Source organism: Acomys minous (assembly GCF_964271855.1).
Source record: "Acomys minous genome assembly, chromosome: 10".
NCBI lineage: Eukaryota > Metazoa > Chordata > Mammalia > Rodentia > Muridae > Acomys > Acomys minous.
Window position 1 is genome coordinate 70998098 of NC_140491.1, and position 17565 is coordinate 71015662.

A 17565-nucleotide genomic window follows, 5' to 3' on the forward strand; every position below is an offset into this window, starting at 1 on the left:
TATTTATAAACAAACAAACAAACAAACAAACAAATCATATATAGAGAGAAGTTAATATTTATATGAAAATTGCATACCACACTACGGTAAAAAGTTATGAGAAAAAAGCCTCCATGCTCATAATTTTGAAAGGTTTGGTCAAATAGACAGTTTCCTGCTTTAAAAAAAAAATACAAAATTACAGAAAATATTTCTGAAGGTACTGGAAAATAACCATACTAACTTGCAGCATTAGGAGTCACTTCTAGAAAAGCCTGTCCTTCTCTGGATATTAAAACTCTTTCAGGCCAGAACAAGATAGATTTTCCCCTGAAAACCAAACTACAAACAGCATTTTTCATGTATCAAACTGGCAAGATTAAAAAGGAGAAAAAAATAGATTTGAAATGAAAATGCCTGCCAGGCAGAGGTGGCACACTCCTTTAATCCCAGCACTGAGAAGGCAGAGGCAGGCGGATCTCTGTGAGTTCGAGGCCAGCCTGGTCTACAGAGCAAGTTCCAGGACAGCCAAAGCTACACAGAAAAACCCTGTCTCAAAAACAAAACAAAAAGAACAAGAACAAGAAGAAAGAATGAAGAAGAGGAAGAAGTGGCGACAGCAGCAAGACTTTGTCTTGTTTCAAAACCCAAAACCCCTCTAAGGTGTCCTCTGTACACACAGGCTGATCCGGTCGCCTGCCCTTTCAAGAAGCAATGGCCACAAGCACACGCATGAGTGAGCTTTACAGTCTGAGGATGCTCACCACACAGAGCACAAACGTCAACAGCAGAGAAGAGTCTGACAAACCCAATAGGAGGCACAGAGCCCCTGCACACAGTACGCACAGCATGAGGCATCTGACACGCGTGAATAGATCTCTGCACTGGCCGAAAGGAGTGAGATACAAAGCAAAATATCTTTCAGTGGATAACTATAGAGGCGTTCTTCTTCTCCCAATTCCTATAGTGAACGGATAGTACTTTATAACTGGAAAACTTAGCAATTGTTACTAGGATTTCATTTGAATCCGTATCCAGAGGACTAGAACAGCGGGCATATGGCTGGGTGGCCCCAGTGTGGGAGGATCTGAATGAGCCAGCAAGTGGCTGACTGTGGACACCATGGCCCATCCGGGCTACAGCCTGCAGACCTGGGGCCCTCACAGCCTGGGAGCCTGGGGCCCTCACAGCCTGCAGACCTGGGGCCCTCACAGCCTGGGAGCCTGGGGCCCTCACAGCCTGCAGACCTGGGGCCCTCACAGCCTGGGAGCCTGGGGCCCTCATAGCCTGGGGGCCTGGGGCCCTCACAGCCTGGGGGCCTGGGGCCCTCACAGCCTGGGAGCCTGGGGCCCTCACAGCCTGGGAGCCTGGGGCCCTCACAGCCTGGGGGCCTGGGGCCCTCACAGCCTGGGGGCCTGGGGCCCTCACAGCCTGGGGGCCTGGGGCCCTCACAGCCTGGGAGCCTGGGGCCCTCACAGCCTGGGAGCCTGGGGCCCTCACAGCCTGGGGGCCTGGGGCCCTCACAGCCTGGGGGCCTGGGGCCCTCACAGCCTGGGGGCCTGGGGCCCTCACAGCCTGGGAGCCTGGGGCCCTCACAGCCTGCAGACCTGGGGCCCTCACAGCCTGGGAGCCTGGGGCCCTCATAGCCTGGGGGCCTGGGGCCCTCACAGCCTGGGGGCCTGGGGCCCTCACAGCCTGGGGGCCTGGGGCCCTCACAGCCTGCAGACCTGGGGCCCTCACAGCCTGGGAGCCTGGGGCCCTCACAGCCTGCAGACCTGGGGCCCTCACAGCCTGGGAGCCTGGGGCCCTCACAGCCTGGGGGCCTGGGGCCCTCAGCGTCCAGGGATGTAAGACAGAGCATCCTTGTTTCCACCTCACCAGTGTTCCTACCCTGGAAGCATCAACAACCTGTTCCAACCTGAGGAGCCAACCAAATCACCTCTTTATCCATGGTCCCTGATGCTTCTTGGAAACATCTCAACTAGAAACTGTAAAATCATCTCATTTGGCACCGAGCATGTCACTTGGAAACATAATAGTAAAATAAGGCAGCTGAGACTCATACCTAGATAGGGAATGCTAGGCACCATCTTCAGACTCCGGATGTAGTCCCGCGTCCGCTTGTAGTTGTCCTCTTTGGACATCAGGTAGTCCAGCTTCTCAAAAGTGGTCTTGTCTTTGCGATTCAAAAGCTGGAATGAAAAGAAATTATAGTATCTGAGCAGGGGAAACCTCATGGGAGGCGGCTGTGATAAAAGGGTAAAGGGAAAAGCCTGAATGTGTGCCCACAATGTATCAAGGCCTGGACAGAAGCACAGATTTTAAAAGGCAGAGATGGGGAACTCCACAGCATCAGCCTCATTGCTCCACAGCCTCGCAGGAATCAAGCCCTGGAGATGTCTTGTCCACTGGCCACATGGTGCTAGTGTCAATACACATGACACTGATCTCCGTGGGGACACATACTCTACAACAGCACAGGGTCCCCAGGAGGGTTATTTCTGAGCTCTAACCAGCCTCTTCCCCCACACACCTTATGCTGAAAGATGTCATCAACTACCACATGACTCAAGTGGGTGTGCCACGAGGACATGACAGTGCTGCAACGTGAGACTCCCCTCCAGACCCCTCCATCCTGTGCCCCCTCCATCCTGTGCGCCCCCATCCTGTGTCATAGTTCATGGGGGCATGGTGTTTCACACAAAGAACCTTCTTTTCCGCTAGCAGACTTCTACAGAGCACCTGATTAAGAGACTGAGCGTGAGCAGGCACATCCAGAGGCGAGAAGCAAGCGAGCTCTGTGATGGCTGGGGGCTTGGTATGTGAAGCTGGTGACCTGAGGGGGAGGATGGCTCAGTGTGCACATTGAACCTCTGAAAAGGGGTAGAACCCCTTAACTCTAAAACTCAATGCTGAGGACTTACAGGGTAGCTACTCTTCACATCCCAAATCAAAGTCTAGTGCCAGGAAACGGCAAGATGCTTTGAGGGGCGGTGTCTAGAAGAGGCGCCGAGCTTGAACAGAGGGGCCGGGGCCGGGCCACCAGGATGTGTGGTTTGGGCTCGACATGAGGGGAAGTGGGAAGTTCTCCCAATTCCAGCTTCTGAAGCGGAAGGTCAATAGCTAGTGGCTAAGGCCCGGAGTGTAAATGAAGGAGACCCTAGACAGACTTGGTTCCCTAGACTTGGTATGGCTTTGGCCAAGCTTGGTGTTGAGATTCCAAGGGTCTATGGAAGGACATCGACTAAACAGACCTGCCGTGACCATCTGGTTGAAGCAGACCAGTGTCCAACAGCCCCGTGCAGCAGACAGGAGAGGAACAATGGCTGTCAGTACCAGGAAAGCGAGGGACATGGATATAGAACAGCTCCCAGGACCTCAGCCTGCACATCCACACGTGGGTACTGGTGCTCAGTGCCTGAGAGAGTTCCAGGCTGCATTGGAAAGCCTCTATCAGATCCCTCTACCCTTGGTCTCTGGAGCTGACAAGGACTTAGCCATGGGAGAGTCCACTGGGTTTGGGCAGTGACAACCCATGGACAGCACAGGAGAGGGAGAAGTCTATTGTGAAGGGGAGACAGCTGGGAAATGAGAAGAAACAAGCTTTTGTTTTCCACTGAGGCATTCAGGACGCACCAGGGCAGGGACACTACACAGATGCTAGGAGCAGTTCTGCTTAGCTGGCTGGCTTCAGGCTACTCATCACAGTGATAAGTGGGCAGGAAATGGTACTGTCCTCTTGGCTATGTGGAAAGCACTGTTGCTTACAACTCAACTGACCTCTGTGAACCCAAAGGCAAAAGGGAGGCAGGCATGGCACCTGAACTTCAGGTTCACCAGCACAGGACTAGGTGACTTGTCCAAACAGCTTTGGGACCCAGGGTTCAACGGCAAGTGAATGGTAAGTGGACAGGAACTGAACTGTCTGCAAGAGAAGCATCATCCAAAAGAGCCATATATTGGGGCTGGAGAGACGACGGCTCAGTGGTTAAGAGCACTGGTTGATCTTGCAGAGGAGAGGACCCAGGCTTGATTCCTAGCAACCATATGACAGCTCATGACCATCTCTAACTCCAACCACAGGGGGTTCCAATGCCCTCTTCTGGGTACCAGGCATGCAAATGGTGCACAGACATACATGCAGATAAAACACCCATACACATAAATTAAATAATATTTTAATGTTGAAAAAAGAGGCATATATAGAAGCAGCATTTGATTTTGTTTTGTTTTGTTTCAAGACAGGGTCTCGCTGTCCTACAACTAGGTCTGTAGCCCAGGCTGTCCTCAAACTCACAAAGATGCCCCTGCCTCTGCCTCCTGAGTACTAGGATAAAAGTGTGCACCACCATGCCCCGTGAGAGGGTGCATTTGAACTGGACACTTAAGAATGAGAAATCTGCCCGATGAATAATAACACACACCCAGAAAACCACACACTTTGTAATCTTGTGTGTCCCAACATAGAGGTAAGTAGGGCCTTTACCTTTATCCAGAAAGTTGTTGTTTTGTTTTGTTTTACTTGTTTTTGAGACAGGGTTTCTCTGTGTAGCCCTAGCTATCTGTAGACCAGGCTGCCCTCAAACGAGCTTTTCCTTTTTTTAAACTGATGCATGTAATCTAGAACCCTACGGACTTATTTGAATCATCTACATTCATCCAGATGTCAAGTCCTGCTGCCTTCACTCAAACTGTGGCTAAGCCATGCTGGCTCCTGTGGCCCGCACTGCTCGTTCTGAGCTGAGCCATGCTGACTCCAGTGGCCCGCAATGCTCCTGAGCTGAGCCATGCTGACTCCAGTGGCCCGCACTGCTCCTGAGCTGAGCCATGCTGACTCCAGTGGCCTGCACTGCTCCTTCTGAGCTGAGCCATGCTGACTCCAGTGGCCTGCACTGCTCCTGAGCTGAGCCATGCTGGCTCCAGTGGCCCAACACTGCTCCTGAGCTGAGCCATGCTGGCTCCAGTGGCCTGCGCCACTCACTCTCTGATCCCAGCTAGGTCACTGCCTATGTTCTCCATCATGTGCAGCCTACCTGCCAGCCAGCCAACACCTGTATGAGCAGCACCTTAGGTTGCTCACACTACATACAGGTCTGTCTCCTACGTCCTCACTGGACTCACACGCTCAGAACGGCTGGATCTAGTTAACCTCCCTCAATGGCTCCATTCTATGCCTACAGGAGATCAGGTCATGATTAGACTTTTCAGAAAGTTGCTTTAAAATGAGGAAACGCAGCAGATTTTCCCATGGTGCATTTGACAACCACCTGAGAATTTCCTTTACTAAAATGAAGCAATGAACCAGAAAAGAGAGGACATAGGACACAAGAGTCAGCGGATCTTACTCAAAGTAAGGGGGAGTCTGGGATTCCACACGGACCAGCTCAGAAAACCTGCCTGGTAGCCCACCTGTAGCATGAGGAATGGTTTGTGTAATAGAAATAAACAACTTTAAGATTATGTATGAGTCTGGGGAATAGACGGCTAATACGGTAAGGGAACCTTTACATTTATCTATTGGGGTGTGGATGCATGTGGTCAGTCATACGGGTTTCTGGGACTGTCTGAACTCAGGTCATCGGGCTCAGTTGAAAGTGTCTTTAACTGCTGAGCCAACTCACTGCCCTGTAACTTTTTAAAAAAGAGAACTGGAACGAGCAGGTAAGCTATTCAAGAAAGCACAGAGTGCTCCTGGGTTAGCTCTTGACCGCACAGTGAAGCCTGCTGACACACTGTTAGTCACAAGGGCCTGAATACTCACTTAACAAAGGTGGTTGAACTACTGTGATGGCTTTCTGGAGGCAGGTGTAGGCTGGATCTAGAAAACTAAGCTAATATGTGCACACACCGCCTAAAGAAGGTAGAACAAGAAGCTGCAGTGAATGCACATGGGTGGAGCTGTGGCACAAACTCCAAGAAGAAACCACCAACCTGGAAGGGTTGCCACTAAAGAGGGAGGGAGTGGGAAGGGCCGTGAGTGGAGAAGCAAGGAGTATGTGGGGTTTCAATAAGTCTTTCAATACTTGGTGTTTTTCTAAATTAATGTGCATGTATTATGCTGATAAAAAAATCTTTTCAGATCTAGGTACTTAAAAACAGGGTTTGCTTATTCAGAAAATAACAGCACTTACACATGTTTTAAACTTTTATTACAGGTAGAACCAGCCACTGTGACCCTCACATGAACTGAGGGTCTCTCAGATTTCAGCATTTATAAGAAGCCTCAGGAAAGGAAACCCAGCAGTTGCTTACCCAAAATGAGACACACATTGCAGCCACTGCTGCTTAGAGACAAGGTAAGGAGCCGATGAAAGCTCTCACAGCCTGGGGCAGCCAGAGCACTTGAGAGCTTAGTACGGAATAGGTAAGGAATAAAATGGGGGCATTTTACAGCATCTCTTTGCCTATATAATATCAGTGTCAAGAAGAAAAGCTACAAAGTCACAGCTCTAAGGTCAAACATCTGCTGCAGTGGAAAACACTGCATGCACCATTCGGAAAGACTGTGACTTTGAAACACAGTCAAGTTGAGAAGTGTTGGGACATTGTCCATGATACCTGCCATCATGCCAACATATTGTAAGGCTGCTTTTGTGCCTCACTTGGCAGGAGCATGCTCTCCTCCCCCACTCCCTCCCCAGCCCCCCAAATCCCTCCCCACAGAAGGAATGTAGCTGAAATGTAGTTACACAAAGGAACAGAGAAAAACGTAACAGTGATGATGGGGAAACCAGGTCCACTAGAAACTTCCGAGCATTCGATAATCCTTAGGCCATAGAGGGAATAGAAGGCCAAGGCTACGGATTTTTGACAAGATATACATGAGCTCAAGGTAGGCTAAACCCACTATTAGGGGAAAATATATTTAAAAGAAAATCTGTACTGTTAAAATTACAAGGAAGTCCAAAATAAATGAGCTGAAGAGTCTAGGGAAGCAGGAGATAGGAATACCTTAATAAGCAAAAAACTGGTGAGTTAAAATCGAAGCATCATCACACTGTGGCAGGGACTAAACCCCAGCGCTCTTTTGTAACATGTCAACAAAGCATCTAAAAACTGCAGCCTCTACTGCAAAGGCAGGAAGCAGAGTTACATATTATCAGCACCGAGACAAGTCCCAGCCGCGGTGACAAGGTAAAAAGGAAGCCCCTCACTGCTCATTTTCACACCGCCCAGTGACCCCGCCAAAGGACAACTGAGCCAGGAGGGCCCCTCTGCTCTCCTCAGGCTCTCAGGGCTGCTATTTGCCTCTCCTGAGCCCCTCCCCGTTCTGGTAAAGTAGCTCCCGTCTCCACAGAGGGTGAAGAAAAGTCCCTCTGATTCTAATGGACGAGGACATTGGTATTGTGCTCCTTTGCCTTGAGGGAAAAACATTTCCTCATACGTGGGTCTATTTTCAACAAAGAGCCTGTTGCTCCAGATATGTTAACACTGGCTTAAAATCTGACTTCAATTCCAACGTCTGCTGCTGCCGGGTGTGGAAAGACTGTGCAGGGCCTGTGGATGTAGGAGCTCAGTGCGGAATCCGCAAGGAACTAAACTGGGATTTTTTTTAAAGCTTTTTTTTTTTAAACCTCTGGCTATTTAGTATCTGTTTCTGAAAAACAGAAAGGCTGCCAAGTCATACCACAGTGCCACACATCAACCACAACGGACAGCATCTATGGAAAAGCTGGGACTTTGAAATTTAGTGGTATTTGGGCTGTTTGCCTTTGCCTAGGGCTATTTTAAACCCAAACAGATAGAAATTAACTTATAGAAAAGTCATATAAATACATTTCTGTCCACAGGAAAAAAGTTTGTCTCTTAGCTACCACTGGCACTCATTCTGGGAATCCTGACTAATTTGGCATCCATGCTAGAAATGACTGCAGACCCTCTGCCTGGGCTGTGAGGTGTGGCACTCGGCTTCCATGCTGCAGTTACTACATCTTGCTTTCTCTTCTTTAATAGAGTTAGACAAATCTTTAGCAAGTACTCATTCTCTACTTTTAAGAATCAGCATTTTATCTTTTAAAATCATCCTTTAAGAGTTGCATGGACACATATACACACCCACAGGCATATTACATACACACTCAATTATACTTTCTCGGGACAATTTTCATCATGTATTTACTATTTATTTATTTTATTCTGTTCAATGGCAAGTTCAGGAGACAGGCCCCAAAAGACTGCAATGTAGAGCCAGGACACAAAGGTCTATCTCCTAACAGACACATTTGCCAAGCTCAACTGGGGCGAGCTGGTCTGAGAGTGGCATTCTACACATGTTCAGCTGGGCACTGAGAAGGGCCCGCAGACACAGGAAGGGAGAGAACACCTTGTGACGGCTCAGGAGGGAATGAACAAAGCTATTTTGAGGCAAGGGACCTTTAGCACAGAGGGGTCTGGAGAGGCACCAGAGGCCACATAAGGCAGGGAAAGTGGCCTGGAGGTAGGTTTACTAGAGATGTTTAAGGGGCCAGCAGTTGGCTAAAATACAGCAAGCATTGCTTTGGATAAGAACAGAAAGGTAAGGGAGGGAGGGAAACTTGTCTTTTGGCAAAGTCTGGTATTAACTTGGCCATGGTCACAGCTATGCCAGGTCACAAGACCACCGTTTTGATGGCTTATTCTACTTTCTCAGCTACTTCAGCTCAACTTGCTCACAGGGCACTGATCACAAGCCAAGACACGTGAGCAGGGAACACTAACCAAAAGGGGAAGAGTGGGCTGACCGTGGCTGTGTCCACAGAAAATTCCTCTGGCCAGCTCGGTTTTGTCGCATACATGACTCAAGGCTCTGAATGGCCGTGCTGCTGGAGGAGGTAGATGATGAGGTAGCAAAAGCTGACTTAGATCAGATGAGTGTGGAGGAGGAGCGAAGCCGTTCCGTGTTCGGCGCCTCTGACCAGGCAAGGTTGTGCAGGGAGCCAGGCAGGGCAAGGAGAACAAGGCAAAGCTCTCTTTAACCAGGTGTCTACACTCCAGAACTGAGTGTTGGGGGGGAGATCACGGCAGCATGGATGAGAACAGACTGGTAAACCCAGAAGCAGAGAGACTGACGGAAGTCACTCACAGTCCAGGGCACCAACCAATAGGGTCTGCTTCAGGGGTGGCAGCTTCTGCAGCCCATCTAAGAGCACCCAAGAAGAGCTGAAAACAGTGCTGTGTGCTGGGCAGCTCTTAACATTCTTCACACGTCTACTTTCATCCTCACCGTAAGATGGAGGCTGAGTGCAGCTCTGCTTTATGAGTCCAGTCTCAGTCTCTGGGGCCCTAAATTCTCTACGTAGCCTTGGCCTCTCACGTCTACACGCTGCACGCATGCAGACCCCAAAGCATAGCCACACAAGGATGAGGATTACACTGTCTTCCCTCCTTTGGGCCCTGGTGACTGCATAGCTTCTGTTGGGGTAACATGACAACAGATGGCTGTGAGCAGTTTATTTCTAGCACCCCTGTGGTGGGGCCTGAAGCTGGGACTCTGCCCTCTGAGTCTGGGCCCCATCTTAACAGCTCACGGCTCCAAGACACAGCTCACATTTTATTTTTAGCCCTTGGTAACTTCTTTTTCTTGGCTTGCAGTATGGCTCTGTTTGTTGGTACATTAACGTGGCTATATTTTATGCAGCATTGTGTTCACATGGTGTAGCAAGGAGACAGGCGAAGGAGGTCTTATTCCTCATCATCTCAGCCTACCATTTGCCCAAAGGACCAAACCACAGTTTGTGAAGAGGGTATCCTGGCGGTGTCTCTCTTCCAGAGTCCCCATCTGATTTTAGACATTCTGAATCTTTAAGGTCAAAGGAACACACCATCGAAGGGCTGGAGCTGCATGGAGCAGGCACTGCAGTGGGTGTGGGCTCAGAAGAGAAGTCTGGGCTTGAACAACACACACTTGTTGTTGAAGCTCTCCAAGCTGGTACGCTCACCAAGGAAGGAAATAGCAAGGTGAAGACTGAGGCCAGAACCTTACAGAACCTCTGCAGCCACAGTCACAAAAGAAGGCAGCTGTCGGAGAGTGAAAGGTGGGCTAAACCTGAGGAGAAAGGCTTTTCAGGAGTGGTGGATGGGGAATGCCCAATGCTACAGCACTGCCAGGCTTCCCAGCCACAGTGCGGAACTTCTGAGGAACAGTTCCAGATGGGCTCCTGCGCAGTGATGGGAGGACCAGGAAAGCAGTTCCAGGCGGGCCCCTACACACTGACAGGAGTTGTGACCAGGGGCTTTCACCGTTGCCTTCCTTGGCCTTCCATCTCCTCATCTGCCTCACCTGGCTCAACTTCCATCTACACCAAGGCTCAGGGTCATCCGAGCCTGGCATGTCAGGCTTCCCTCAGCCTCCTCTACCATGTCACAGGAGAGTTGCCAATAGTGCTGCTAAAGACATAGAGAGCAGTGGCACTTCCTGGACAAATGAGTCTCAGATCCAAAGCATAGGAATGCCACACATCTGCCAGCCTCAGTGTCTGCCAAGTGGCTTCAGGTGGAAGAACCATCCATCCGCTGTAGTGCAGCACTCAGTGACCCTGACTCACTGGATATGGGCGAGTGCGAACACTGAGCCTGTATGATGCCCGTCTAGGTCACTAAACTAAACTATGTCCATCTCCTGTTCAAAGCCCTTCTGTGCACTTAGACCGGTATCTGTCCTCTGTCCCAGACTAAGCCCAGCCACACTTACCTGTGGGCCCTTCTCCCTGTATGCCTGGGCACCAGCTATCCCCAGCCCCTCACCCTCCATGGTTGCTCCTGCTTTTGTCATTCAAGCCGTGGCATAAAGGGCCTCTTTGGGGGAGGGCTCCCGAGTATCCACGTAAAAGGTGACACCCTTCTCCAGCCACACCTACTGCAGTCTGAGCTCACTCCTGCCCCATGCTCCTTGCTAATTACTCACGCATCCAACCAACACTCCTTGCTCACTCTGTGCAGCCAGGGAAGAGTGTGTGTCTTTCCCAGATCATAGAAAGCCACGGAGCACAGCCTGAGCCCCGGAGCCTGGCATGGAGTACACACTCAGTAAGTATTTGATCTGCAGAATGAATGAGAGCTGCAAGGTGATGTGTACTCAGGAAATAAGAATTGGCCAGTAAAGTATGGTTTCTTGCTTAGGCTTCCTGGCTTTGAGGCAGCAGTACTCCAAAGCAGCCCCACCTCCTCTGGAATAAGTCACTCACTGCCTGTGTTTTTCCAGGCTAACCATAACTCCCTGTTTATGGATCCAGGCACCATTTATTTAGACCCTACTATGTGCTCAGCTTCAGTCAGTTCTGTGCATAGACAGACTCAGGCTACCCTGACCTACCTAGTGTCTGACTGACCAGTACTTAAAGGTCTCCCACAGAGTTTAGCCAAGCAGCAGGCCTCCTCCCATGCTTGGACACTGCCCTCCTCCATCGAGGCTTCCCAGATATCCGGGGTTTCAATGCACTCCCAAGGACAAGACTCAGAGGCAAACCATGCTCAGTGGACCAGCCACATGTAGTGGGCCAGCCACATCTCTCAACCCCACTTTCTAAGCAGGGTATCACCCTTTCAGCACAGGCCTGATGTCATTACACCTTCTACCATCACAAGGGCTGCATGGTGGGCAACTGGACTATAACATCCAACAGTCAGTGTCTCACGGGTGCTGGCACTTACCAGCTCTGAGATCATTGGCCACCCCACCTCCTAGAACCTCAGTTTCTTCTTTTGCAAAACAAGGACTACAAAAGCACCAGATGCTTCGACTGTTGGACACCCTCGCTCCTGCCTGCCCTGTGGCCCCGTAGAGTCTAAGAGGTCCCAGCTCAAGGGACATGAGAAGAAGGAAGAAGCACCATTGCTATGGTCAATCTCATCACCAGACATAAAAAGAATACAATTTAGGATATCAAGATAGCTCAGACAAGTGCATGCTGAGTGGCACCTGAGGCAGAGGAAGCAGGAGGAGGCAGGCAGGCTGGCGGGGTGCAAGGCTTCTCTATCCTGTGCAGTGACAGAGAGTTGTCCTTTCCACTGGGCCTGGAGACAACAGTTGAGAGGGGGAAAGAATGGGTTCGGGCCACACTGCTCACCAATGCTCTTCTGTACCAAGGATGACCTTGGGTTACCGAGAGAGCTGGGTAGCAGGAAAGCAAAGCCACATGAAAGCTTTTCTGAGAATGAATCACTTCCTGCCCCAGGGACTTGGGGATGCTAAGGCTACAATCCACACAGTGTGCACAGCTTCCCGAGACTGCTGTGTCTTCCCACCTGCTGCAGGCAGGGAAGCAGCCTACCTGTCAGCCTGTGGGTGCAGTGGGAAGGCTTCTTAGAAAAAGAGAGACAACTGTGGCCCCCAAGTCTCCTGAACATTGGGAGGATGGGACCACAGTTCCCTGCATTCTGTCAGCCACACGCCCCAAGGTGGCAGAGCCAGCAGTCCTGTGTGAGTGCTTGGTCCAGGCTTCCCGAGGAACTGTGGGGGCTCATTTTCATTACAGCATAGACCCAAACTGCAGTGCAGGGCCCATCCCAGTGAGCTGCACTTGAGAAACCGCACAGTCCTATGCTACTGTGAGCCGACAGTGTCCACAGCCCAGCAGAAGAGAGCACCCTCTGGGGTACACTACAGCTTCACTGCGGGTCTCAGCACTGTCCACAGTAAGGTCTATAGACACAAGGGAGCCGAAGCTCAGCCCTCTGGGTGCCTGCAGGGCTCCCAGCAGCCCAAGAGACTGTAACAGCACCTCAGCCATGGAAAAGTCATTTTAGGAAGAATGTCCAAAAGCTTCCGAAGGGGGAAAAAAGGCCTCGCTGCTCAGATGGCCTTAGAATCACAGGGCTGGCAGCAACTGCAGAGACAGTAGCTTCCAAATTTGCTTCGACCTCCAAAACCACCACTCATCTACAATTCACGCAGAAGCCCCAGATGGAAACAGGCTGCTCCGGTGGAGGCTGGGTCATCGGCTTGATACCCTCACTCCTCTCCTTCACCTCTAGATGGTCCCTAAGACAACTCTAAGGAGCCCTAGGGCTCTACAAAGCACTGGCAGAAACCCAGTACTCCATGCCAACTGTCCAGAGCACAGATGGGAGAGGAGGCCCAGGCTCTGACCGGTATAGGCTGACACTTCTCAGACCAGTCTACTCTAGCCAGATATCTTACTACCAGAAGAAGCAAGGCGCATTTTAGATTTCCTACAGTATAATCCTTATGCATCTTAGAGGCCCTGAGCCAGCCAAGCAGGAAGCAGCCCACCCCTAGACTAGCAGAAAGAAGGTCAGAATGAGCCCATCAAACATGTCTAGCAATTCTGTGCAGTTCTGTCAGTCCTTGGGACATAAACAGGTCTTGAAAGGCCTGGGCTGTGTCCCCCTCACGCCCCCCCAAGAAAGGCTTTGGACCAAGCAGGCCAGGAGGTAAATGTTAATGAGCTATGGAAATGGTGATTACTTCCTCCACATCAGGCACTGTGCCAGCTAAGGAGGATAAAGAGGTCTGAGATATTTTTAAAGTATTTTTACAGCAGAAAAACTTTCCTACAGACTCAATTATATAACTATCAGACTCCACCTCTGAGCTGAAATTATCCAAAGCCTTAGGATGAAAAAAGAAAAAGGAAAGAAATCGTTTTTTCCTACATGAGGGTCACAGGTTTCTCCAGAGAACTCTGAGCTATATGGCCAGTGACCCACGGCAGCTGCAAGCCATCAATTCCCTAGACCTTTTCAAGGGCAATGTGGAGCCTGCCAGAGATGCAAAGTGGCCAAGGCAAGGGCAGAGGTCGCATGTGGAGTCCAGCCAGCACAGACGATGTCCACAGGTCCAGGAAGATCTGTCGAGGCCTTCCAAACCCAGCCACATCAGCACCCGCCCCACTCCCTGGAACCAAGTGGGGCTGGGGTCCCTGAGGCTATGGGGATGCCCAGAAAATGGCTCCTTAGTTCCCAAGGACTGTACTGTCCTTAGCAAAGCACACTGTCCATGAGGGAAAGCCTGGGGCTTCAGCCATGCAGACATTTAGTGGGAACAAAATCAAAGGACAGACCAAGGAAGGTTAACTTACAGCCCAGGTTTTTGTCAGCCTGAAGATAGGAGCACTTTGTAATGCTGACACCACAGACATGAGAGAATGAAGGTTGTTGAGTTCTAGAAGTTTCTGGGGGAAAAAGATATGAAATACATTATTTTGCTGCCATGGACAACAGAACAAAACATGCTTGAGTGTTGCCAAATGTCATATTTATGAAATTCAGTTACACTTAAAATATCTCAAATAGAAAATAAAATTCTAGGAAGTTCATAGGAAATACGTGCTCTTTTCCTCCCATTTTTTCAGGAGGTGAGTCTCCATCTAAAACACTTGCCAGATTTCATAATCTGGTTTGTCAGCCTGCTGGACAGAAACATGGCTGGAGACTGGATAATCCCTTTATGTTTTTATCTGCCTCTGAACCTGCCTCAGTGGGCTTCTGTGGGAAGATCCCAGTGTGCCAACAGCATCAGCAGCTCATGGAGCGATTACCTTAACCCTGGATGGGGAGGAGGCCAGGGAAGACACCGTCAATCTGCGCAATGGCTCTCAGCTGGACAGGCCCTTGCCTGGGAGCCTTTGAACCAGAGTCCAAATGAGTGAGGACACATGGTGTCACTTCAGTCTCAGGCAAGTACTTCACCATAGAGGAAACAGACTCAGACACAGGCCAGAGTCGGGGCAGAGAAATGTTCTTGTCTCTTGCGCTGAAGCATACTTGCTGGTGGGATAGGTCTTGTTTTTCCCTCTTTGTGGGCAGTGAAGCCTGCTCTAGTGAGGAGGCTCTGTGGACCAGGGCCAGCTCCTTCTGCTTGTGTTTCCTTTGGTAAGTGACCCCGGCCTTCTGCCTTTCAGTGTCCTCGGAGTTAAACTGAGGGTGATGACTATTGTATCTGTGGCACCTGAGACGGGAACGTGTCTCACGCCAGGCAGGTCTGCGTCTTCCCGACCTGGAACCCTCATCTCCCTCACTCCTAGTCTTGGGTACCTTCAGCCTCAGGTGGCCCTTCCTCTAGCCAGGCCTCTCCTAACCATGTTCTCAAATGCCTGTGCTCCTACATGTACACTCTGGGAGCGCGGATAAACCACCTGCGCCTGTACTTTGCACAAAGCCCCACTCAGTAGGCAAGATAAACAGAGAAGACTTTGGGCCTGGACCCACAATTCTGCTTCTACTTGGAAACATGGACATGACCACACAAAATCATGCTTCGATTTAGAAGCATGTTTCCTGTATATAAGAAGAGATGTTCCCAGGGAGGTTATAGCTGAGCATCTGACTTGCAGTACCTGCCACAGACTCTCCTCCCAGGGTGGAAAGGCCTCCGGAACATTACCTAATCTGTCCCTTTCTCTTTTAGAGATGGAAAAACCAATGCTCAGGGAGGGAGGGACCCTACCCAGGACTCTTAGTGGACAAGCAACATGATACTCCTCTGTGAGGGAGAAGGCAGAGATTAAAGAGGGTCATTTTGAGCTCCCTATGTTCATTTCCAAACAGGAGCCATGTGAGGACTGAAGCATGACCAGCATCCTCTTCTGACCCAGCCACAACCAGCACCAAGTGTTTCCAGAGACTCCACAGGACACTGACCTCTGCCCCTGGCAGCGCTAGAGACTGCTGCCCTTAGCCTTCTGGGGACGGAGGGCACGGCAACTCCGCTGAGGATAGATAGCTCTCTGCACTGCTCCTTCCTGCTGTGCAAATGGGCCGATGCCCTGTGGCAGGGCCTTTAATCACACTGGCACAGCAGCCGCCACTCAACCCGGCACCAAAGGGCCTGAGTCCAGGGCAGCCTGCTCTGGGATCGTGATGGAAGACAGCATGTGACTTGAAGGAAGCCATGAGCTAGGCATAACAGCGCTACTGTGGAGAGTCTGGCAGGCCCAGGTAGCGGGAACAGGGTCCTGCTAATGTGGTCCAGGAAAGCCACAGCGTGGCCCAGCCTGACAGGCGGACACAAGAAGAGAGGAGAGGAAAGGAAGGTCTGGCAGGCAGAATGGATGGAGCCTGTCTGAACAGGGTGGCAGGGCCACCTGGTCCAGGCCTTACCTCGTGATACGTGTGGGGTTCCGTGTCGATACAAGCATGCAGGACATGACCAGACCAAAGGCACTGAGGCTAGCTACAATCCATCAACCCTTAGCACTGGAAACCCCAGGGAGAGTGAACAGATTCCAGGGAACCACTGGGCCACATGCAGACACCACAAGTCCAAGCAAGGGCAACAACTGGCCACAGAATTATGGGATGGGAGAGGGCATATTTCTAAGGCTCATGCAAGGCACTAGCAGCTGGGTGGACCTCACAAATGGCTCTGACTGAGGAGGTCAGACTATAGCCTCCCATCCATGATGGGGACCCCTGTTTAGCAGGCCTAAGGCAAAATATCTGCCGAAGTTCTGAGGAAACACATTTTGAGAAATAAACAAACAGCTTACCTTGGCTATTTTCACAAAATGGCTCAGGATCTCTGCTCTTATTTTTAAAGTCTGTGCTGTTAGAATTTCTCGCACAACCCAAAAACTGACCTGTAGAGTCAAACACACACACCAGAGAAGTAGTTAAATGCCAGGCTGCCCATATCACCCTTCACCCACCCACCACTGCAGGATTTCCATACGGCCAGGCAGCTTTGAGAACAAGACCTAAGGTCACATGAGGTATACAGCGCCATGTGGTACCTAACCCCAGATGGGTTCCATGCTCCGACCCTGCCTCCTCTAGCACACACATGGGGATGTGAGGACTAGACACTGCCCTTATCACCGAGGGCAATGCCGGGCCCCAGTGTACAGGCAGCTCTGCAGCTGCCTCAGACAGCAGTGAGATGACACAGTCTGGACTCTGCTCAAAAGGATCCAGATGTGGGGAGAAGATGGATTATAGGATGGATGAACAGATGGAAAGCTGGACAGATGTTCAGACAAAGGGAACTGTCTACTGGCCACACCTTCCATAAGTCCACACCATCAACTGAACCCAACACAAGGAGGATTTGCTGGTATCTGCACAGTTGCAACAAACTTCACTTTCTAAAAGAGCTGGTTCTGTTGGTGGCAATGAGAAAGTTGTCTATCAGCATGAAGCTGATTCACAGCACAACAAGAAAACACAGCAAGCAGCCAGCCAAGGAATGTTGGGAAATGCTTAGTTTATGCCTCATTAGCATCAGGACAGTGGCGCCCGCCCGAGACAGCCAGGAAAGCTTGGCGGAGAAACGGTGGACAGACAGCACAGCATGTGCACAATGAGAAAGAAGGTGAGATGTGTAAACGCCTCACTTGATGAGGAAAGAGGCAGCAGAGGGCAGCCTGACGCTTGCTGCGCACAAACACACCTGCTGCTGACTAAGCTGCTGCTGCTACACAAAGAGAAAACACGAGGCACTGAGAAGCAGCAACTGGCCCTTTACATGAAGCAGGAGCGTCCCAGGAACGCTGCCTCCGGGTAGTTAGCCCTGGCTGCCTGCAGGACGCGCCTGGCTTTCCGTAGAATCATTTTTTCCAAGGAATTGTCAAAATTAAGTTCAGACGCCAACATTTACCAGTTGCTTCTGAGAGACAGTTATTCTGGGCACCCAACAGAAGCCTGTGGAGC

The 17565-nt window shown here is 50.6% G+C and overlaps 1 protein-coding gene across 8 annotated transcripts in view; it reads right to left on the reverse strand.

The window, feature by feature from the left end:
- RALGPS1 (Ral GEF with PH domain and SH3 binding motif 1) overlaps positions 1 to 17565 on the reverse strand; it is a 293692-nt gene that overhangs the window by 119242 nt on the left and 156885 nt on the right. For all 8 annotated transcript variants that reach the window (XM_084799382.1, XM_084799386.1, XM_084799385.1 and 5 more), the window contains 3 exons: positions 16407 to 16496; positions 13998 to 14090; positions 2045 to 2171 (listed from right to left, as the gene is read on the reverse strand). In XM_084799382.1, the coding sequence (XP_084655508.1) occupies positions 2045 to 2171; positions 13998 to 14090; positions 16407 to 16496 (310 nt within the window). The remainder of the gene's footprint in view (positions 1 to 2044; positions 2172 to 13997; positions 14091 to 16406; positions 16497 to 17565) is intronic.